Source organism: Pseudopodoces humilis, chromosome 7 (assembly GCF_049639895.1).
Source record: "Pseudopodoces humilis isolate 2021_Gansu_Grassland_sample_001 chromosome 7, ASM4963989v1, whole genome shotgun sequence".
In the NCBI taxonomy this organism is placed as follows: domain Eukaryota; kingdom Metazoa; phylum Chordata; class Aves; order Passeriformes; family Paridae; genus Pseudopodoces; species Pseudopodoces humilis.
Genome location: NC_142206.1, coordinates 58,685,735 through 58,709,217, shown reverse-complemented (window position 1 = coordinate 58,709,217; position 23,483 = coordinate 58,685,735). Strand labels below are relative to the sequence as shown.

At 44.7% G+C, this 23,483-nt stretch overlaps 1 protein-coding gene and 1 non-coding gene across 2 annotated transcripts; one reads left to right on the top strand and one right to left on the bottom strand.

Moving 5' to 3' along the window:
• The first annotated feature begins 9,547 nt into the window (after positions 1–9,547).
• Positions 9,548–20,831, top strand: ACTR10 (actin related protein 10). Its single transcript, XM_014257441.2, has 13 exons — positions 9,548–9,707; positions 11,212–11,284; positions 11,844–11,926; positions 12,920–13,028; positions 14,847–14,954; positions 15,142–15,209; positions 15,502–15,581; positions 16,545–16,580; positions 17,865–17,944; positions 18,038–18,111; positions 18,934–19,015; positions 19,635–19,836; positions 20,363–20,831. Exons 1-13 carry the CDS (start codon positions 9,631–9,633, stop codon positions 20,542–20,544), a joined length of 1,254 nt encoding a protein of 417 aa, XP_014112916.1. The 5' UTR covers positions 9,548–9,630; the 3' UTR covers positions 20,545–20,831.
• Positions 20,832–23,368: 2,537 nt separating this feature from the next.
• On the bottom strand, positions 23,369–23,441 carry TRNAK-CUU (transfer RNA lysine (anticodon CUU)). Its single transcript has one exon. It is a non-coding gene; the product is annotated as a tRNA-Lys (tRNA).
• Between the last annotated feature and the right edge of the window lie 42 nt (positions 23,442–23,483).

Genomic DNA, 23,483 nt, shown 5'->3' with positions numbered 1-23,483 from the left:
TCAGGGGCAGCACAAGGTCTCTGCTGCACACAGAGGGTTTTATACGCCCTCTCAGGCAGTGACTCATTCGGAGGGGGCTGCAGCAGGTGCAAGGTGTTTGAGCTAGGCAGGGACAGGTGAGGAGAGACCAAAAATAATGATCTCTCACAGAAGGCAATGGCTGCGGTGGGGGGATTTTGGGGGGTGGAGTTGATAGGAAGGACTAGAGGGAAGGCATGGGACAGGTGAGTTAAAACCTTGACTTCTTGATGAACGTGCTCTACCGCACGAAGCAAATCAGTGAATCTTCCAGTTATAACAAAGTATGAAATAAACTTATTTTTTTCCACAGAAAGTGAGATGTAACCTGCTGGCTCAGGTCACTCAGCTCTTTAAATAAACAACATAACTGGTGGAAGAAAATGAGATATTCCTTATCAACGAATTGTTCATTATTTTTTCTGCTCGCTGTGCTACTGGTAATAACATTTATATTAGTGATTTGCTCTTTTTGTGTCTCTAAAGACACCCCAAACTTTTGCCTGTTTAATTTTAGATAAACAGTGTGTTTTCTACTGGATTTCAACCAAACTGGATCCAACCCAATTCATTTGATTGTAGCACTGTGCATCCAATATTAAAACTTTAAAAAGACAGATTTGTTGCAAGTTAAGGCAGTTTTTTTCAGGGAAATATTGCTAACCCCTGCATGAGTTGAAAATAAAGTGTCAAAGTGCCTGTATCTGCAATAAAGACAGCCAGTGACAGAAGGCATCAGGAAGAACTTCAGAGTTAGGCTTAGGGGAGGAAATGGTCACTCAAAACAATGGGGAAAGTCCCTTCTGGCTTTGCCTCTGGGAACTGTAAAATCCGTGGAAATTATTAATTAATCAATATTTCTAGTGCTGTGTCATCTTTATAAATAAAATACAAATATGTGAAAAGAAAGGATGTTTCCTCTCTCCTCTAGGGGAGATGGGGTGGGAGGGGAGGAAGAGGTAAGAGCTGCATTTCTCATGCCATTTTAAACACTATTAACTCCTGGTTTAGGGACTCAAAACTCTTCACAGGTTCAGCTTCTGTCCTGGCCATTTTGGTCAAGGGCTCTGACTGAGAAGAGGGGGTGGCTCAGCCGTGCAGGAGGTGCCACCTGCCAAGGTAATGTTGAAGCCAGATTTTCCAGGAGACCAAAATCAATTCTCAAGAGCAGCACTGCACCTTGTGGTGGGTCTGGGATTGATTACTAAACTGTTCAGTCATTTGTGTGTGGGGAAAGGGGCAGGAAAACAGGGACCACTCCAGCAGAAATCAGAGCTCTCAGGGATGAGTCCAAGGGCTGGGCTTCAGCAACTGCACAATTCTTCCTAACAGCTGACCTGGGATTCAGAACAAGGGATCTTACAGTGGAAGGTGTCCCTGCCCAAGGTGTCTCATGCAAGGGGTTTGAACAAGATGATTTTTAAGGTTCCTTCCAACACGAACCACTCAGTGATTCTATGATAGTGTTTTCAATCCCACTTCTATCTAACCTTTACAATTATTGAGAAAGTTACTTAAAATGTAAAGCGTGTGTAAGGGATGATTTAGTGTTCTCCAAGGATGCAGAGCTCTTAATAGACTGGAGAGGTTTTCACTTCCCCCTTGCCATCAGCTCCGAACCCAGATTGGCACCGTGTCCTCTCAAGGTTAAATATTTCACTTCTAAGCACTGGAACCGAAATAGCTGGTTATCTGTCTTTTTTTCCCTGCCTAAAATTGCACATTCCCTGTACGCTGCAAGTTTCTCTACCCCGCATAACCTGCCAAAATCAGAGGCTTCTGCCTTATCAACAAAAATATCTGCAGCCTGAAAGAAGGAGGCATGATGAAAGAGGCAGAAATCAGAAATCACCAGAGAGCACTCTTTTGTTTATTCCTTTCTATGGTTTATTAGTTGGAAATACTGATTTTTAACTCAGATCACTATGCCATGGAGCATACATGTAACCAAGCAAAACAAGGCCCCACTTCAGCAGCAAGTTAAGAAACATCCATTCCTCTCCCCTCTCACCCTTGCTCTGGGTTGAGACATTTCAGTACAATCCTCTATTGGTCTTGTCCTTCAGAACTTCTCACCTGAGGTGAATTCAGAGACTAAATTTGGATGTAAGCAGGCTCATTCTTCCATGCAGGTAGCATAGCTGGGAAAGAGTGGGATTCATGTCCCATTTCCAACTCTGCCTTTTTAGAGGACTCTCAAAACTGAGTTTCACTGCTCTCAGCCTCCACTTCTTCTGTAAAATAACGATACCTAATTTTTGTAAGAGCCTCTTATAAAATCTGTGTGTTATTATGGCAGCCAGCTCTGTTGCACAAAGTAATGATACATCAGATTTCTTTCACAGGTAATATTCCTGTCGCAGCCTTATTGCAGAACCCAAAAAGTACCAATAGCATGTCCTAATTAAGAGACTAGGTCACATAAAAATTTATATGAAGATATATTTTGCCTGTATAAAATGAACTAAAATATCATTGTCCTGACAGCAGAATGCTGCACCTTATGCTGCTACTCCTGGCACCTGTGAGGAGATGTATCAGCTATCCTAAGTATGTCAGGACATGCCACAGAAGGTAAAGGCAATTTTAAAATAGTTACCGTTAATTTTGCTGCTGAATGACTTTCCCAAATTGAGTATTGGGGACATCCAGCACACAAATCAGTGCACATCTCCATCACAAGACTCACCTTTACACCAGCTGGTAGTATCTGTTTTAAGGGGGCCCTCTCTTTCTACTGAAAGGCAGTCACTGGAATGGAGTAGTGATGAGTAATTCGGGGAAAGTGAGAACAGCATCTCCTGCCACAGAGGGGGAAGTTTGTTTAAAACAAATCCACTTTGAAAAAGTTTGTGACCAATGAATTATTTTGAATGTAACCATGTTATGGGTGAACAGATTTCTTCTTCCTCCAACTGCAAACCTGGTAAATGTCAACTGCAATTAAAACTCAATCAGGAGAATCAGCTTGGATTCCTTTCTTCCATGTATCTCACTAGTGGCACTAACAGGAAGGCTGGGAAAGGCCAAGTGGTGCCAGTGCAGCCCCACTGCTGGCTGGGATTTACAGTAATCAATCCTACAAGGAGGCACGGGATCCAGCTTCTGTTTCCCAGCTCTCGTGTTTCTGAAGTGCTCACAGAGCAGGAAAGCCATAAGAACTTATTTTTGTCACTGAAGTCAGCAGATGTGACTTGGAGAGCACACAGAGCCCAGATCTGCTGAGTAGGAAATGCCATTTTTACACACTCACTCTTCAGAGTAGAACCAGGCTTCTGCTGACTGGCCCAAGGTCACTGGAATCTGTTGCAGTTGCTGTGGGAATACAGCCCAGGAGGACCAATGATCACATCCATAACGGAATCACTGCACAGCCCTCGCTCTTCTTCATATCCTTCAACAAAATCAATGCAGTTAATGCCAAGGTGCACCACATATTACCATTTTCCCAGAGATAAAGTGCTGAGGAAGCCCTCCACGTGCATATTGGAGTCTCAGCTAAAACATGAACCATCTGTCAGTTCCCTTGGATATTTCCCTCCCTGTCCTACAAACTTCACTACAGTATTAGGCTGACGACAAAAAAGCACTGGACCCACCACCCCAAAGCAGAATGACCCTAAGCCCTGCTCTGACATTAAACCCTCAGCTTCACAGATTCACAGAAAGAGAGACTCAAACACAGATCTCCAAGATCATTGAGTCCAACCTCCATCATATGAAACATGGTTGTTCACACACATAAAGTCCCAGAGGGGCTTTAGATAAACTGCAGCTTTCTTTTGCTTTTCAAAACGTGAGGTTAAACTAAGCCACCGAATCCACAGGTTTTAAACAAGTGCAGTGTCAGTGCTGCCAGTCCATCCCTCCCAGTCCAGCCCTTTCTAAAATAGCAAAGAGGGGCAGAAATTCCCCACCACAGAGACTTTTGGGGTCTTTCCCATGGATAACACATGGAACTGGGGTGCTTGGGTTGGAGGAGCACTATGTTTTAGAGTGAAACAGCAATGCTCCAGACACCACCAGTGTTTTCATTTTTCCCCTTGAGGATGGTTAAGAGCAGAGAAATACACTTTTTTTTTTTTTTTAAACATTCAAATCAATTAAGTCAGAATTTTTCAGCAGGAACCAGATCCAGCAGTTAGCTGAACCCCAAGCAGGGGGCTTTCCTCCTTTTTCTCCCTTTGGAGAGCTGATACGTGGATCCCTTTGAATCCGTGTGCTGGGAGAAGGTGAGGAAGCACTCTGTGATCTCCAGAAGGTCTAAAGCTGGCCCTAAGTATGCAATTCCCTGATTTTGTGAGGAAGGGATGGGTCCGTGCCTCCCTTAGCCTGTCGAGATTAGAGAGACCTAGAAGCAAGTACACAGACTAAGCCAGCCAATGCAGGGACACAAAAGAGCGTTTATTTTATGACCAATTAAAAATAACAATGCTCTGCTGTTGAAATCTGCCTGGGTCTGCTGAAAGCCGAGTCTCTGCAGGGGTCCAGGCAGGCATTTTGGCTTTCAAGGCAGCAGAGTATTAGCGGGGCGTGCTGCTCCGTGCCGTAGCCACGCAGCGTTTGTGCTGCAGGACACATTCCTTTATGTTCGCAATGTTTGCAAGTGCTCCGCGGGGATTAATTCAGCTGAGAGCCGCCTGTTTCGGGGCGAGTGGAGAAAAGTGATTTTCTTTATGAAGAACGTTTCCCCGTTATCCCTCCGGGCGGGTTCTGCGGCTGCCACCTCGAGGCAGCAGCGCTGCTGTGCTGTGACAATGACGCGTCTGCAGGACACCCCAGAGGGGCTTTCTTCTGCCAGTGGCTTGAATACCAACAGAATCCTGAAAAGGGGGAGAGAAAAAGCACTGCATTAGGCAAAAAGAACTGTCCTGCAGATTTTATTTTGTTGGGGAGAGTCCAGAGGAGGCCAACCGAGATGAGCAGAGGGATGGAGCGGCTCAGGGCTGAGATAATTGGGATTGCTCAGCCAGAAAAGAAAGGAGAGGGTTTTGCGTTGGCCTAATTGTGGCCCTCCACTGCTTCAAGGTAGCTGAATGTTGGAGAGGGACATTTTACAAGGGCCTGGAGTGATGGGACAATGGGGAATGACTTCAGACTGAGAGGGAGTAGGTTTAGATTGGTTATTAGGAAGAAATTCCAGGCCGTGAGGATGGTGAGGCCCTGGCACAGGTTGCCTAGAGCAGCTGTGGCTGCCCCATCCCTGGAAGTGTTCCAGGTTGGATGGAGCTTGGAGCAACCTGGGATAGTGGACAGTGTCCCCTTCCCATGGCAGAGTGGAACTAAATGAGTTTTAAGCTCCCTTCCAACCCACACCAGTCTATGATTTTATGATATAAGAGTTTTCACTGATTTCAATGGGCTACTGTTAATTTCTTGTATTTTTATGTCCTTATGCGACCTCTTCCTCACCTGTCAGAGGTAGCACCGCTCACAAGGGTTGCATGAAGTGGCTTCATTCAGGGAATAATTTCTTATTATTCTTATTATAAAAATCCTGCTTTTCACTCTGCTGGACATTCTACTTACAATCTGGCTTAATTGTCCCACCGTCTCCTTAGACTGTGAATAATTATCTCCATTTATATTGTTATCCTGAATGTATTTATAGCCTGATTCTTTCGGGTTAGCATCACCATCTGTTTCCTCAACAGTCACATATTCGGGGGAGAGTGAGTGCTCTTCACATTATGCAAGCAGCTTCCTTGATTAAACCAGCCCGGCTTGGATGAATTTTGTTATGAAACCCTGGCACATCTCTAACTCTCTGGCTCCTATTATCAATAACTCTGAAAAGCCCATCCATTAAATTAAGCCACTTTTAAGCTGCAGCTTGCATTTCAGAACTCTTGTTAACTGTGATTGATTAACGTAATTTAAGAGGAGATTTCCAATGGACTATAAAGACGGTGATGTGATTAGCAGGAAACTCTGATCATTCCTAACCCAGGGATAATACATTCAGGAGGAAGCCATGGGCTGTGGATTTCAAGTAGGGCCCCTGATTTTTCCAAAACATATCTAAGCAGTCATTTTACATAAAACATTATATTAAAAACATAAGCATAGTGCTGTAAATATAAAATTATAGCACGATAAGATACCATAAATGGGTGAGATCTGAGGATGAAAACAGATCATGCAAATATCACACTTAGACTTTGATCATATATTATCTAAATTACTCAGATTTTTAGACCTAAAGTATTTCAAGAGCACCAACATTAAGTATAATATATTATGTCTTTATAAGACCCGTATCACAGAGGTACTCAGGAGAATTTTACAGAATTTGAGAGGAAGAATATTCACACTCCAGTGAGAGCACATTCTCACCAGGCACAGTGACTGCACAGCTTCCCCGTGCTGACCTTGAACAGCAAGGGCAGACAGCATTCCAGGTAGTAATTTATCTCAGAATCACAGAATACCAGATTGGAAAGGATCTCAAGGATTATCTGACACAACTTGTCTTGGTGAAATCACAGTTGAAACAAGATCATCCAGCATCCTGTGCAGCTGAATATTAAAGTGTCCAGAATTGAGGGATTCACACTTCCCTGGGGAGATTATTCCAATGGCTGATTGTTCTCATTGTGAAAATTTACCTTGTGTCTGAACAGAATCTCTCCAGGAGCACTTGGGAAATTCTGCAATTGTTTCCCTGACAGAGAAACCAAATACAGAAAAGTTTCTTGGATATAATTCCTGTCTCAGTCAGGTGTAATTACCACTGAGTGCATATTCTTGCTGCACTGGGGAATTGCTCAAACATAGCAGAGTTAAGGTTCTGTTGTGGAAATGACATTTGAACATATTTTCATGCCTCGTTGTTTGCATATCCTTTAAAGTTCAGCTGCATTTCCATGTTCTGGAAGGCCATAAAATACGAATAATAAAAAATAATTTAAAAAGCCATTAAAAACAAAACCACATGAAATCATAAGGCAAGTTGAACTCAGTGTCACAATGTTTAATCGCTGCAGGGTTTTGTTTGTTTATTTTTTCATGTGTTAGCATCCTCCACTGCTGCCTTGGCAATGATCCCTCCTCCTCCAGAATTCACTGGGTGTGCTGGTCCCATCACTGTTTCTGTATCTCACATCACCACTGCAGCCTTGTCCTTGCTCCTCAGTTTTCCACTCCTAGGAGAGGATGGGAAGCTGGTGATGGGTTATTTGAAGAGTGCCTGGGCCCCTATGGAGTTGTGGGATGGTGCCTGAAGGAGAGATAGCAGGGAATTATGAGGGATGTAAAGGGCTTTGAGAGAAATCTCCCAAGTTTGTCACTGCAAAGTTCCCCTTCTTCACACCCTTCTGCAGTCCCTCTCCTCTGCCTGTATTCCTCGTGTGTCCTCTAAGAGCTCTTCCAGGATGCCACTACTTCAGCTCCCCCAGTCTGCACTTCTGCTGCACACACACCCCAGGACCTTCTCTTCTCAGTGCTGCCTCTTGACCCTGCTTTGTCACCTTGGTGACTTTAGGGTGACCAGAAGTGGGGAACAGGACAAGTCTGTGACAGAAGCAGCTGAGAAAGCATTTGTGCAGAGCTGCTAGCCCATGGGCTACTGCGGGGGGTGGCCCAGGCAACACAGCAGATGGTGGCAGCGACAGCTTTCTGCGTCTCACATCACTCCCCCTCATCATCCAACTCCCACACACCTCCACCTTCAGGGACTGCAAGTAGCAAGTGTGGATGTGGGACAAACAGTGCTGCTGCAGAGTGGAAAGCACGACGAAGAGCACAGCATCCACAAGCTGCTGCAGCAGCTCACAGGTCAGGGGGCTTGGGTTCAGTGACAACAGAGCACAGCAGTGTCACCACAGCAATCCCTGAAATCCTCAGCCTTCATTAGCACCCTTGTCCTCCTCTGCACAAACCCTCAGGCTCTCAGCCTGGTCCGTCTGGCAATGAGCAAATGTCTAGACTCAGCTCTGCAGTTAATTGCTTTTTCAATGCTTATTTTGCTTCCCTGAAGAAGAAATAGATCTCGTGTACTTTGCTGAAATAAATACCCCGGACTCATCTTTTGGGGGTGTGAGCAGGGCCACAGTCACACTTCTGGACATCACAACTGCCTGAAGAGCAGCTGGTTTTACAGGTGTGGTTTTTGTAGGGAAGGGGAGGGTTGGTAGGGGAAAGAAGGTACTTGCTGGGAATGGGGCAAGCACTACCTTCAGGATCTCTTCCACAAGTGATCCCAAATTTGCATTACACTGACCAAAATCTATTAGAAATTCCCTTTCCCTAGCCAGGTGATTGAGTCATGGGGAGACACATACCACAAACAATATTCATCAGAACACCTTTTATTGATTAGGATCTTACTACTAAGCACAGCTGATCTTCTGCCTCAGATCACCTGTCTCAGATGGTCCAGTCTTGAAAGCATGGATTCCTAGAAGGTCCTGAGCTGAAAGGGATCCACTGTGTCCAACCCATTGCCCTACACAGGTTGTTACCACCATGGGGTTTATAATTTCTATACTCACTGTATTTTGAGCTCCCATCTTCACTCCCAACCACCACACTCCTGGAGCAGTGATGTGGCTTTTTCAGTCCCTGAGTTGTTTTATTTCTGTTCAAGAGGGAGGATACCGTACCCCAAAGGTACTATTCATTTAACCTCATAGAAATGGCTTTTTGCATTAAACATGTTTCTGTAGCAGCCATGGCGTGGCAGCAGGACCAGGGCAGTGCCCGTCCCTCTGTGCTGGGCATTGCTGAGGGACCTCCAATCCTGGGGTCAGTTTTGGGCCTCTCAGGACAAGAAAGGCATTGAGAGGTTGGAGTGTGTCCAGGGAAGGAAGCAGAGCTGGGAAGGGTCTGGAGCACCGGGAGAGGCTGAGGGAGCTGGAAAGGGGCTCAGCCTGGAGCAAAGGAGGCTCCAGGGGAACCTTCTGGCTCTGCACAACTCCCTGACAGGAGGGGACAGCCGGGGGAGGCTCTGCTCCCAGGGAACAGGGACAGGACAAGGGGAAATGGCCTCAAGCTGTGCCACGGGCAGTTTAGGTTGACTATTGGTAAAAATTTCTTCACAGAAAGGGCGCTCCGGTCCCAGCACAGGCTGCCCAGGGAACTGATGGAGTCCCCATCCCCGGATGAGGTCTTTAAATGAATTTAAAAGCCATGTAGATATGGCTCTTGGGGGCATGATTTAGCGCTGGGATGGGTGGACTCGACATCCTTGGCAGACTTTTCCAGCCTAAACGATTCTGATTTTTCACGATTATTCTCGAGCGGGCGCGGCTGCCCGAACCCTCCCGCCCTCACGCGGGGCCCGCCCCTCAGGCCCCTCCATGGCTCCGCCGCCCGTCTCCCCGCGGCTGCCCCGCCTGCTGCCGGCACCGAGCTGAGGGGCTCCGCTCCGCTCCGCGCCCGCCGCCGCTCCCGCGGCACTCCCGGCCCCTCTGCAGCGCTGCGGGATGCGGCGGGAGCGGCGGCCCGGGCCGGGGGGGGGCAGGGGGGCGGCGGCGAGAAGGACAGGCGCCGCGGGCAGCCCGGAGCGCCGGGCAGCAGGAAGGCCCCGTGTAGCGGCGGCTGAGGGAGGTGGAACGGGAAGGAAAGCAGGAGAAGAACGGGAGGAAGGGGAGAAAGGGAGGCCGGGCCGCGATGCCGCTGTACGAGGGGCTCGGCAGCGGCGGGGAGAAAACCGCTGTGGTGATCGACCTGGGACAGGCCTTCACCAAGTGAGTGCCCCGCACTGCGCTCGGGATTTGGGGGTGTCCGGTCTGTGTTTCAGACTCCAACACGGGGAGACGGCAGAGCCCCGTCCAGTGCCTAAAGGGGCGCCAGGAGAGCTGGGGAGGGATTCTGGACAAGAAGCTGGAATGACAGGACAAGGGGGAATGGCTTCCCACTGCCAGAGGGCAGGGTTATATGAGATACTGGGAATAAATTCTTGGCTGTGAGGGTGCTGAGGCTCTGGCACAGGCTGCCCAGAGAAGCTGTGGCTGCCCCATCCCTGGAAGTATTCCAGGCCAGGTTGGATGGGGCTTGGAGCAGCCTGGGATAGTGGAAGCTGTCCCTGCCCATGACAGGAGTGGAATTAGATGGTTAAGTTCCCTTCCAATCCCAACCATTATTCCGAGAATAATTACGTGAGGTTTCCCCCTTTCTGTGTTGATGTGTGTGGTGTGGAGCTGATAATGAACAGTCTTGGTTTTTTGTCTTGTGTTTTAGATCAAAACAAGGTTTAGTTTGAGTGCTGAAGCAGGAATGCTTGCTATTTATTTAGTATTTAACCTCGTGGGCCAAAAGCTTTGTTACCTGGGAATGGGAGGATTTAACAGAGCCTTCATGGATAGGGACAAGTGATTCCATGAGTGGCATTTTATGGATTCACGTCATGTGGCCAACTGAAAGCTTTTCCCAAATTTGGGGTGCTTGTGAGCTTTTATTCCCTGGGCATTGTTTATCCAATGAAACACTCTTCTGGAAAAGCTATTTCTCTGAATAGTGTGTTTTTAGGGTCTGTTTCTTCATTCTCATAGAATGAATCCATAGCTGGATTGTATGAGAATTGTTTGCTCTTTTCCAAAAAAAGGCTGAAGTTAGCTGAAAGTTCAAGGAAAACTGCCTGTACATACTGGGATGGCACAAGTATCTGTTTGAGACAAAAAAAGAAAATTAAATTTTGAATTGAGGTTGTTTCAAGATTTTTTTTTTCTTTAATGATCCAACATGCTGACAATTGTCAAATACCAACTGGCAATTGGTATTAATCAATTAAAAGCATGAATTGTTTTTTTGCATTAAAAGTGCTCCAAGTCCAGCAGCTTTACAGAATGCTGTAGTTTTCTTCTGAGATTTGTAGTTACTGGGAGTGATGAGGGTACAACAAATACAAGGCACTGAGACTAAAATAAACCTTGAGTTAATTTTGCTTTTAATTTCCTTTCTTCAGTCCATGGTTCTTGTGTGTTTGAGGAAGAACAGGTGGGTTTCTGAAAAGTTTGGTTTGGGGTTGCTGCTGTTTTTATCATTTTGTTGAGGGAGTCAATAAAAAAAGATACAAAATCTTTATCTTTTAGTCCATCTTTAAATTTATCTCCAGGTGGCTGGATAGGAAAACTGTGCAAAACCCCTCTCTGCAGTTTTAGAATTCACTAATTCATTACTCTGTGATAGTCCCTAGGCCCAGGGGGTCAAATGGTAACTTCAAATAATCAGGTTTTCAACATTTTCTTTCAGGTGTGGGTTTGCAGGAGAAACAGGACCAAGATGCATCATCCCCAGTGAAATCAAGAAACCTGATGTCTCAAAGGTGAACTGTTTTTACAGTGTTGGTATGTTACGGAATAGAAAGAATTTGCAGATGCTTTTTCTGTCCATTACAAGCCATTTTTCACTGCCTGAATAAGATATTCTGAAATACTTTTATATTTTTCATTATTTTAACTGTTGCAATTAAAAGCTGTGAGTAGGTGCAGGTAAATGTGATGCTAGTGCTGGTGTTAACTGCTGCTCAGCCCCCATGGAACTTGTGTTTTGGGGCATTTATTGAGAAATTGCTTTGCCTAGTTATGCTTTTTTTCTTTAATTTTAGGAGAGGGTGGCAGATTTGAAAACTAATCCTAAAATGCCTGCATGAAAAATTAGCATTAATTGACTCTGAAATTTAGTTATAGTGTTAATTTATGAGATGTTTTAAGGACAAAGAGAAAATCAGGCAAGACTAAGTGTTTATATATAATGTCAGATTAAATATATATTATGTATGTATCATATATATTTATTTTTATATCATGTGTGAATAAATATATAGGTACATAAATAATCACTACCCAGCATTTGAGCTGACTGTGGATATTTTCCCTTCCCAGCCTATCAAGGTGGTTCAGTACAACATCAATACAGAAGAGCTGTATTCCTACCTGAAGGAATTTATCCACATGCTGTATTTCAGGTAAGAGACACCTCTTATGCCTTTCCTGAGCACTTTCAGGGCTGTGAGCAGGGGATGGACACTGCCTGGTCAGATAAGAAAACAGAGATAAAACTTTGCAAGGGGCTGCCTGGCTGTGTTGGTGGAGAAGGAATTTGGCAGTGCTGAAATCCAGGTTATCTTACAAAGAGTTCCTGTCCTGTAGCAGCAGTTGCTCTGTAAAAGCAGAAAGTGTATGATAAATGACTTTTCAGCTGAGGTATTTATAAAGGGTTTGAGAAGGGGAAGGCATTACCTCAGGAGTTGCAGTGATTTTGGTAGGGCTGAAGCTCCTGTCCGTGCAGAACTCTCTCCACAGTGGTTTGGAAGGAGGAATCTACCTGTGGGATGTTTTCACCTCAGCAATACATCTCTTTATTCTGTTCTTAGTACCCTTAGTGAATAATGAAATTGGACTTGGTCTTTTCTCTTTGTTTCCAATCCACATTTTTACACAGTGAAAGCCATCACAGGGAAGCTAGGATTTAATTTCTGTGCCTCACATCTGCTGTGGGTTGGGTTGTTTTCTTCTCCTGTCCTGGACCATCACTTTGTAATTGAAATCAGGACGATTTCATCCTCTTCCACTGAAATCAGAGCATCTGAGTATCAAAGTATCATCATTCTTATGTGCTTTATGACACTGTATGACACTGGACAAGCCATTGATGACTTATTTTTGTATTACCTTATATTGATTTGGAAATGTATAATGGATATACAGAACTATGGATATTCAGGCTCTGGCTGAAAGCTCTGTAACTTGTTTCCCCTGCCTCAGTTTCCTGGCTTTCTTTTCGGAAAGCATTGGGGTTTTTGGATTTGTGAAGCAGACTTTGGGGTCTCCTGTAGCAAGTGCTATCTAAATGCAAATCTTTAGGATTTTTGAGGAAAGTGGAATATGACTGTAGGATAGGTCTCATAATACGTGCTTAAACTTCCCAGTTTTATTTTACACATCTTGTTTTTTTTCAGGCATCTGCTGGTGAATCCCAGGGACCGGCGTGTTGTGATCATAGAGTCGGTCCTGTGCCCTTCACACTTCAGAGACACCCTCACCAGGGTCCTTTTCAAGCATTTTGAGGTAAGTGTTTGACAGAAATGTGTAAATTTGCTCCACTTTCCAGAAGGAGTTTTGCTTAGAGGCAGTGCCAGACGTGGCCAAAAAAAAGAAAAGTGGCAAAAGAGTGAGTGGCATAAAGAAGAAGAAAAATCTTGTTGTGAGGAAGTAGGGTGTAGAAATTGGATTAAAGACCATTTTTGTTCCATTCTGACTCTTCATGAGGCCACAAAGCAGCAGCAATTAACAAGACTCTGCATGGTTTCTCTGGCTTGTAGATAATACAGCTCACAGTGCACTGTCCCAGACAGATCCAATAATCCCCATTGAGCACTGCCTGGAGCCAGGATTTATATTTAAACACTTGTTAGTACCCTGTCAGCAAGTCTCATGATTTCTGCCACAGTCAATATCTGCCTAGCACGTGGCTGTGCTCATTTAGGGAAGAACTTACCTGAAATCAAATGTCTTCTCTGCTTAATCATTCTTTTTGAAGAGTTGTGGGGAAAAAAAAACAGCCTGTGGCTGCCCCATCCCTGGAAGTGTTCAGGGCCAGGCTGGATGGGGCTTGGAGCAATCTGGGATAGGGGAAAGTGTCCCTGTCCATGGCAGGGGGTGGAACTGGATGATTCTTAAGGTTCCATCCAACACAACCAGTCAAGGATTTTGTGAAAAGTCTGAACCTAATTCTTGCTCAGTTGTAACAGAAAATATTTTAAAAGGTGACTCCATGGCTCTTCAATTCAGACACAACAAAGGTTAAGGTTTTTCTATAAAAAGTAGTGAAACCAGTTTGTCTGCAGTCCTTCTTCACTGTCCTTCCACAACACAATTTACGAATTAATCTCAAGCTCCTGCATAATTCTTTCTTACTATTGGTAAAATTTTCTGATGACTTAAACTTGCTGAAAGATTTGAGTCGGTTTTTTGAGGTCATTTTTCCTAATCCCTTTACAGCAATAAAATGTCTCAGCTAAAGTTCACCCCAGGCAAAATGTCAAAAATGGCTCATGTATTCAGTCACATTGTGATGGAGAGACTTTGTAACTTGTTAAGAAGTCAGTTAATACTGATGGAAGTTTAATTCTCTCTGGTTTCTTTTTTTCTGTTTGGTGCAGAGTGTTGGTTTATTAATACAGGGTCAATATTTTGCCTTCTGTCCCTGGGTTAAGGGTCAGTACATTTCCTTTAAGTGCAGGATCTATTGAAATTTCTCATTTAATTCACACTTCAAAGTGTTCCTTTAAAGGAACTGTTGCTTTCTAGGAAACTTGATTTATGGAATTCTGGGAGAAGGAAGTAGCTCTCATGTAATTTTAACTTGAGTTTCCACATGGTTTGTGGAAATTTGTTTTGTTTCAAACAGCCTCTTCTGTTTGGGTACAGCAGTGTTTGTCATAATGCAAAAACTTTTATGGATTTTCTAGCACTTTCATTCACATCTTCAGGTTTTTACAGGTTTTCAAGTAGCTGTACTTCAGCTTCTTTAATTTCTTTTCAAAACAATAAGAGACTTGACCTGAGTTTTATAGCCAACACTTGCTTTTCTTACAAACACATTCCAACATCTGTCATTACTTAAGTACCTGGTGTGCGCCACAAAGAAGATGAACACAGAATTTGGAGTCCTGTTGTATTTTGGTCATTAGATTAATACTGGAATAATTCAAGGTACAGTTGTTTGGGTTTTGCTTTTAAAATGCCATTCAGGGAAGGCGTCAGTGCTTTGTTTCTTTTTTGTTTCTTTTTTGTTTCTTTTTTGTTTCTTTTTTGTTTCTTTTTTGTTTCTTTTTTGTTTCTTTTTTCCACCTTCTGTCAACTTTGCTTTTGGTTTCTGTGTAGGTACCTTCTGTTTTGTTTGCTCCAAGTCACCTGATGTCTCTCCTGACACTGGGGATCAACTCTGCCATGGTGCTGGACTGTGGATATGCAGAAAGCTTGGTGCTGCCTGTATCCTTTCATTTTCAGCAGTGGGGCTGTCCTGAAACGTGAGATTTTTATTGACTAGAAATTAACTTTGGACAAAAGCAGTTACAAGGTGGCTGATGCAAGGGATTGTAGAAAGGGAAAGGCATTTTGTTCCAGCAGACAGAAAACTCCTAATGAAAAAGAGGAGAATTTCCTGATCTTCCTGTAGATCTATGAGGGAATTCCAGTCCTGAGTTGCTGGGGTTCCCTTCCCCTGGGAGGAAAGGCCATCCACAAGTAAGTTCATAGTTATCAATTCCAGGTTACAAATGATTTATTTATGAAGGTTACTCTTTGACTATGAGCAAAAATTCCTCTTTAAAATCTTAACTTGCTGTATCATCCAATTTCTGGAGTTAAAACTGTGCAGCTGTTGCTGATGTAGTAAAAACTGTGTGAATGGGGTCTTCCTAAGTTTATATTTAGAAGGATGTAACTGAAAGGAATTAATCCCGTCCCTGGAGTGTAATCCAGAGACCCAGGCTGAGTTCATGGCTGTGTTTCCCCACCCTCCTGTGCACTGTTTTAGGGAGCTGGAGTATCAGCTGTTGGAGCAGTGCACGGTGGATACAGGACTGGCCAAAGGACAAAGCCTTCCCTCCGTGATGGGTGAGGACTGGGATGGGGCATCTGTGCTGGGAACTGCACTGGGGAAAGGGTGTTAATCCTAACGGTGAATCAAGTGGGTTTAGGATTCACTGCATCTCATGTGGACCTTTTGCATGAATTCTTTCTTGGCATCCTGGCCTGGATCAGGAACAGTGTGGCCAGGATCAGGATCAGGAACAGCAGGAGCAGGGAGCTCGTTCTCCCCCTGTACTCAGCACTGGTGAGGCCACACCTGAGTTCTGTGTCCAGTTCTGGGCCCCTCAGTTTAGGAAGGACCTTGGGACACTTGTCCAGAGGAGGGCAACAAGGCTGGTGAGGGGCTTGGAACACAAACCCTGTTAGGAATGACTGAGGGAGCTGGGGTTGTTTAGCCTGGAGAAAAGGAGACTCAGAGGTGATTTTATCACTCTCACAACCTCCTGAAGGGTGGCTGTGGTCAGGTGGAGTTGGTCTCTTTCTCCAGGCAGCAACTGACAGAATGAGAGGACACAGTCTAAGCTGTGCCATGGAAAATCTAGGTTGGATATTAGGAAGAAGTTTTTACTGAAAGGGTGATAAAGTACTGGAATGGTCTGCCCAGGGAGGTGGTGGAGTCACCATCCCTGGATGTGTTTAACAAAAGACTGGATGTGGCACTTGGTGCCATGGTTTAGTTGAGGTGTTTGGGCATGGGTTAGACTCAATGATCTTGAAGGTCTTTTCCAACCTGGTGATTCTGTGATTTAACAAGTATATTATTTTTATGATAAGCCTCTTCTCATGGCAGTTTTGGATAAAGACTGAGATAAAAGTTCTGTAGTAATTTTTCAGTCTGTTTTGAGCAAAGACAAACATTTCTGTTCTTAATAAATTTTCTGCTTTGTTTAATATATTAAATGTAATTCAAACTTAGAACAAAAGTTGTTTTAAGTAGGAAGAGAATTTAAGAATGAAATTAAGTTGTGGGCTTTTTTTGTATTTCAGGCTCAGTCCCAGAAGACATAGTAGAGGATATAAAAGGTAAATTTGTTTGCTTTGTGAAACTCCAGTGTATGAAATTGTGCAGTAGAGTGTGATAGTAACAAGTGTGCAGTATTTTACATTTAGGAATTTATTTCTCTTCTCTGCTATATTTATTGCCTCTTGGATGAACTTTGTGTTGCTCTTCCTCTTTGAAAGCAAAACCAGGTGTTGAATTCCACTTCCACTTTAACCCTCTGCATTGCTGAGTTGCATCTTTGAGATATATTTGGTAGGTGGGCAGAGAAAGAGCATTGCATTGTGTGTGTAGTCTTGTTTATAGATTAACTAGAAAGGTTCAGTTTGCTTTAAAGTCAATTTTTCAAAAGAAAAAGAAGTATTTATAAAAGATATTTTGGTGTGTTAATCAAGGTAGGCAAGAGGAGAAAAGAACTACATTTACTACAAAAGAAAAAACACTCTTTCTTTAGACAAAACTTGGATGAATTCCTCTGTAATTGTTACATGTACAACAGATAGAAAAATACATGTTTTCCTAGAAAATAGCACCTAGTATGTATCCCTTGGGTCAAATTAGGAAGAAATCCATCAGCAAATGCAAAATAAATGCAGCTGGTGCTTTGTGAAACTGCTTTTCTGATTCCTGGACTTGCACACATTTTCTGACAAGTTGTGTTTTCTATGCAGTCTTTTGGAGCCAGAGACAGCAGGCTAGGGATGAAATTTTTGTGGTCTGTGCGTTGAAGGGTTGTTTCTTTGTGGCAGCAGTTTATGGGGAAGGTGCTCACCTGTGCCAAATACAAATAAATAAGTAGTAGCAGTAAATAAGTAAATAACAGTAGCAGCTGGGATACAAGTGAGACTGCGCTCTGTCAGTGTTGTCTGGAAGCAGAAAAACCCTCTGGAATTGTTTAATTTACAGTAAGGAAAATGTTGCATGGTAGGAGTTTGTTCAGAAAATGAGCAATGCCTCATTTGAAGCTGTGGTGCAAGACCTGCAGTGAAGGCAGGATACAACCCCTGGAACCTTGAGGCACCATTAGGAGCATCCCTGTGGATTTAAATCTGGTGTGGTTTGTGTGAGAAAGGACAGGCAGGATTTCCAACATAATTTTAGTGTCGGCTTCATTTAACTCGTGGTCTAGAGAGCGCCTGAACTCTGCTGGAACATAGACACTGCTTCTCTTTGCATTTATTTGATAATATCTTGGACCAGCAAGGGCCTGGAGTGTGTGTTCTTCTCTAAATTAAGAAAATGTTTTTACTGCTGATGAAAGGATCCACCAAGGCCTCACTTGTGCCCCTCTCTTCCCCTCTGCTCAGTGCGTACTTGCTTTGTGAGTGATCTCCAACGGGGGCTGAAAATCCAGGCAGCCAAGTTCAACATTGATGGCAGTGCTGAGGTCAGTGAAGGATGAAGCTCCTCCTGCTCCTTTGAGGTGGCTGTAGCCTTTTTGGGCTCTAAAATAATAATACAAGTCTGTTTTTATTTCCAGCGTCCCTCACCGCCTCCAGATGTGGACTATCCTTTGGATGGAGAAAAGATTCTCCATGTAGTTGGCCCCATCAGGTGAGAAATGCCTTGGCAGAGTATTTGTCATTACAAGGATATATTTCAACTTTAAAAGCACATACATTTTTATGAAATTGGATTTTAATGAGACACTTGCACGTGCTTTTAATGCCTCTAAAACGAAAACTGTGCACTGCGCACAGTGCAAGCCCATCATGGGTGGGGGGTGGCTTCTCCAGAACTCTGAGAGGAAGATGAGAGCAGAGAGATTGGAGGGATGGGGGAAGAGAAATGAGTATCAAAGCCTGATAATAGAACAGGTTTAGTGATGTGAACAGGGCATTTTAACCTGGACAGAAGGAGGCTCAGAGGAAACCTCCTCACTCTACAACTCCTGACAGGCAGGTGCAGCCAGGTGGAGGTTGGGCTCTGCTCCCAGGAAAGTGACAGGACAAGAGGAAAGAGCCTCAAGGTGACTTGGGGAAGTTTAAATTGGATATTAGGGAACGTCTTCACTGAAAGGGTTATAAAGCACTGGGACAGGCTGCCCAGGGAAATTGTGGAGTCACCATCCCTGGAAGTATTCAAAACACACGTGGACGTGGCACTTGGGGACGTGGTTTGGTGATGAACAAGGTGCTGATGCTGGCTTGAGGGCTGAATGTAATCATCTTAAAGGTTTTTCCCAGGGATTCCATGATTGTCCCAAGGATTCCATGATTGTCCCCTCCCTGCTGGCACTGCTGGGTGCATGGGCTGTGTGCCAGGAGTGACAAAGTGTTGGCAGCAGGAAGGCTGGAGGTATCTCCAGCTCTGCTGTGCCTGAGTTCAGCTCAGTGTGGTTTTGCTGCTCATTAACACTCCCTGTCTGTGCCACAGAGACTCCGTGGTGGAAATCCTGTTTGAGCAGGATAATGAGGAGACATCTGTTGCCACTTTGATCTTGGATTCACTTGTTCAGGTATTTTTATATTAGAAACAGTTTAGGGAATGCCTCCAGCTTTAAAGAACCTGCAGTTAAAAATGACTCAAGACTTTGAGTCCTGCAGGCTGCTGGTTTACCTGTGCTAGAATAAAATTAATTTGGACATCTTTATTACAGGCAGTATATTAAATTTATTGCAGATTTTTTTCATGGCATATACAAATGCTTCACTTCTTATTATATTTAAGGAAAAAAAATGCATTAGGAAACGACTATAAATGGAAATTTTCATTATGTGGTGGTGTATGTATGTTAATTAAAGTTGGCTCCCTGTAGCTATTGATGCCATTTAAATAAGTTTGCTGAGATGCAATTTATTGGAGAGACATGGACTTGGCTGATATGACAAACATTTCAATTAGAATTCTTTATGAAAACTAATTGTTTAAGAAGTTTTGTGCCTGGAGCCCTCACCTCTGCATCTCTGGGCATTTCCCTTGCATTACTCATTACGTTGGTTATTTTCTAGCTAAATATGAGGAAACAGCAATTGGAGGGCATAGAAATGGACTAAATTTCTAAGAGACTTCTGAATGGCTTCAAGCTCAGGCAGCCTGACTTATCTGGGGTTTTTTTGTGTCCCTGTTTTCATCAGTGCCCAATAGACACCAGGAAGCAGCTGGCAGAGAACCTGGTGGTGATCGGGGGCACGGCAATGCTGCCGGGGTTCCTGCACAGGCTCATGGCTGAGATCAGACACCTGGTGGAGAAACCCAAATACAAGGAAGCTCTTGCCACTAAAACCTTCAGGATTCACACTCCCCCTGCCAAATCCAACTGCGTGGCCTGGCTGGGAGGTAAGAATGGGAGCAACTGGGGAGCAGAGATGAAACAAAACCCTTCCAAGTGGGATTTGTAGTGAATAAAACCTTTTATTTTTAGGGTTAGCAAACCAGAACAATTTCTGTGCACCAGATCTTGTGATGCTTTTGTTGCTTGGCCAGCTGGTGTGGGCTGAGTCTTCTCACTGCTGGTGTGAATTTGTGGGGCAACTTTTTTGGGGTGAAAATTGCCCTGAACACAATGGGGTTTGATTGAAGTGCTTAAAATAAAAGCTTTGTTGTAAGAAGTGGGTCAACCAGGCCAGGTTTGCTGTCAGCAGAGAGCAGATGATTCCTTGTTTTCAGTTACTTTCCAGGGATATAAATGGAAGCAGTTTGGGACTTAAATGGGCTACTGAAAAAGAAAGCAGCAGTATCCATTCATCCCTTTAAATTTAGAGGCAGAGCTAGAAAATGCCAGTTGAGATTCTCGATAGGAAGGAGTAGAAAGAGAAATTCTACATGGAATTAATGCAATTTTTTTTCTTTGCCAATAATGTAGGAGCCATTTTTGGAGCACTCCAGGACATCCTTGGGAGCCGCTCTGTGTCCAAGGAATATTACAGCCAGACAGGCCGAATTCCCGACTGGTGCTGCCTCAACAACCCACCTCTGGAAATGATGTTTGATGTTGGAAAAGCACCCCCACCACTGATGAAAAGGGCTTTTTCCACAGAGAAATAAGCAACTAAATCTACACAAAGATTCTTCCCCATTTCAATTACATCCATTGGGGTTTGTTTTTTGTTCTTTAATTTGTGTGTAACACTATTAAATGTAAACAATGTGTTCATAGGTGTTGTCAGGGTAGGCACTAACACTATTGAAAACCCTATCCAGTTATAGTTTACAAACTCTGGCAACTCCTCTGCTCTTTTGTCTTGTTTTGGAGAAATTCTGTCCCCTCACAAGCTGTTCCCTACTGAGTTGTTTATTATTTATCTGTATAGTAAATGGCATTGCTGAAAGAAGTTGGTTTAAATACTTTCATTTTTAAGCATGCTGAGAAGAATGAACGGCACTAGGGAAACATCTATGGGAATTTTTGGTGCCAAAGTCTGTACTAAAATAATCCACCTTGAACCATATGTGAAGAAATGGTTTGGGGCTGTTTAGCAAAGGTAGTGGAACATTATTTCCCCTGTTTTAAGAATTTTAGCAGAGAACTCTTCTGTCTGTAATTCTCTCAGTGCTGAGCTAAAACCTCTCCCTATATCTCCTCCAAGAAAGATTCCAGCCGTGTAAGATGATAAATTATAAATTAATTCTAAACAGGTGTGTGGGGTCAAACTTGACTCTGGCTACATGGTGACTGCTGGTATCTGCTGGTTACTGAGGTTTAAATCCTACCCTGAGGAGAAATTTTTGTCTCAGATTTGGGAAGATAAATATAACATTTCTTGGGATGGTGATGACTTTTATTGGCACAAACATGCTTTTTGTGACAGATCTCCCCGTGCTGCCTGCTGCCCACCTGCCGTGTGCCTGAAGCACGACTCTGCAAGCCAAACAGATATTTAAAGAAATCCTCTCCTGGTGAACCCTGACACAGGGAATGTGCTACTGCACTTCAGGAACTCCTGCATGGTTTTGTCAGTGTGCTTTTTACATGTGCTGTTAGTTTTTATAGTTGTGGGATGAATTGGTGTTTTAGGGACCAGCTCCTGGTGCTGTTCCAGGCTGGATGAAGGGACAGTCTCATTGCCAGGCACAGCCAGCCAGTCTCAGGTGCACAGAACATGCAGCCTGAGCTGTGCTGCTCATTTTCAGCCACAATCTGGGTAAGTTGGGGTGCAGGTTCTATTTTACCTCAGTAAGAACTGAGCCAGAGCTTCCTGAGAGAGGAATTTGCCGTCAGCACGAGTCCTGTAGAGCTGGGAGCTCCTTCCCTTCTCAGTGGGAAGGAGTGAGGAGATGAAACTCCTACACAGCCGGTGGTGGTGGTGGTGCAATGAAGTCATTTTCCTGAACTGCAGCAGACTGCAGCTGAGGAAATTCAGGATATTCTTAGCCCTTTCCTTTTTGGGGGTATTTCTGTGCTGCTGTGCGCACGTACCCTGGGACCTCTCCTGGCGTGTTCTGCCACCTCATCTTCCTTCCACCCGCCCAGATCTCCTCCTGTGGGGTTTCTGCATCACTGAACAGCCTCAGCTGCTGCTGTTTCACATGGCAGGGACAGAATTCCTAACTCCCATGTTACTGCTGGCTTCAGTGCAGAGTCCCAGGACTTGCTAAGGCAATTTTTATTTCATTGAAGGGGTGAGAAAGACTCTTAATGGCGTGCCCTGGAAAGCCCTCAGAGATCCCACCCTAAATGTGTAATGGTGTAGAAATGGTTGGGTTTTCACCCTGACTGTTGAAGTTCTTCCCTCCCTGGCACAGCTGTGGGGTCTGTGGATGCTCCCAGCAGACAAATGCACAGTGAGCCTGCCTGGTTTAGCAGGAAGGGCAGTGGCAGACACAAACCCCTGCAGTAACAGGAGGATTTTCCTCTGAGGTTCTGGACTGGACACCATTCCAGCAGGCTGGTGTTGGCCAATTGCAAACAACTCCAGGTGAGTCCTGCAATCTGGAGGAGGATTTTGGAACATGCATGAGCCCCTTGTGGTCTGCCTGTGTCCATGTTGCATCAGCAGGAGCTGGTCCCTGGGAGAAGTGGCATCATCTCATTCCCTCATCTCCCTTTCCATGGAATCAGATTGTCTCAAGTCTGAAGGGAACCCCCTAAGGCTCATGGGGTGCAACTCCCTGCTCCTTGCAGGACTGCTTGAGGTAAATCCTATGGCTGAGAGCATTGTCAGCTGCTCCTTGAGCTCTGGCAGGCTGTGAGCACTTCCCTGGAGGGCCTGTCCAGTGATGGACCAACGCAAACAGCAGAATCCCAGAATGGTATGGGTTGGAAGGGACCTTAAAGCTCACCCAGTTCCATCTCCTGCCATGCCCAGGGACACCTCCCACTGTCCTAGGTTGCTCCAAGCCCCGTCCAACCTGGCCTGGAGCACTGCCAGGGATGGAAACAGTCCCAGCTTCTCTGGGCAACCTGGGCCAGGGCCTCCCAGGGAAGAATTTCCTCCTATTATAAACGCCCCAGCTCCTGTCCTGTGGGCCTGCTCTCCTGGAGTTTGTGTTTAACCAGGGTTGCTCTATCCTGGATAGAGAATCCCACACTGGCTCTTGGTACATTTCCCATGACAGGTGCTTGCCCAGCTCTCTACTTTATCCAGGTATCTCTGTAATTCCTCTCTATCTGCGAGGGAGCCCAGCGCTCCTACTTGATTAACATCTGTTTCCTGCACTGTTTTTTAAAAAAATAAAATTTCCTGTGTTTAGCGGTCACAGCCCAGCTCCTCATGGCTCCCACATTTATTATGCACTTGTTATTCACAAAAAGTTTTTCCCACTGACAGAGTGGTTACGGATCACTGTTGAGATAATCCCGAGTGTCTCCGCACGGGGCTTTTCCGTCCGTGCTTCCGCCTGGATCCCTTCAAGGGGTCCAAAAACACTGCGCCCAACGTGGGGCTCGAACCCACGACCCTGGGATTAAGAGTCCCATGCTCTACCGACTGAGCTAGCCGGGCGCTCGGAGTGTTTGTGACACTACACGCAATTTAACGTAGCGC

What these genes read in the sequence shown, in the direction of transcription:
- ACTR10 (XM_014257441.2), top strand. Translation starts at nt 9,631, where the DNA reads ATGCCGCTGTACGAGGGGCTCGGCAGCGGCGGGGAGAAAACCGCTGTG. An exon ending in CTGGGACAGGCCTTCACCAA is followed by an intron (nt 9,708 to 11,211) that starts GTGAGTGCCCCG and finishes ATTTTCTTTCAG; the next exon opens with GTGTGGGTTTGCAGGAGAAA. An exon ending in CAGAAAGCTTGGTGCTGCCT is followed by an intron (nt 14,955 to 15,141) that starts GTATCCTTTCAT and finishes ATCTTCCTGTAG; the next exon opens with ATCTATGAGGGAATTCCAGT.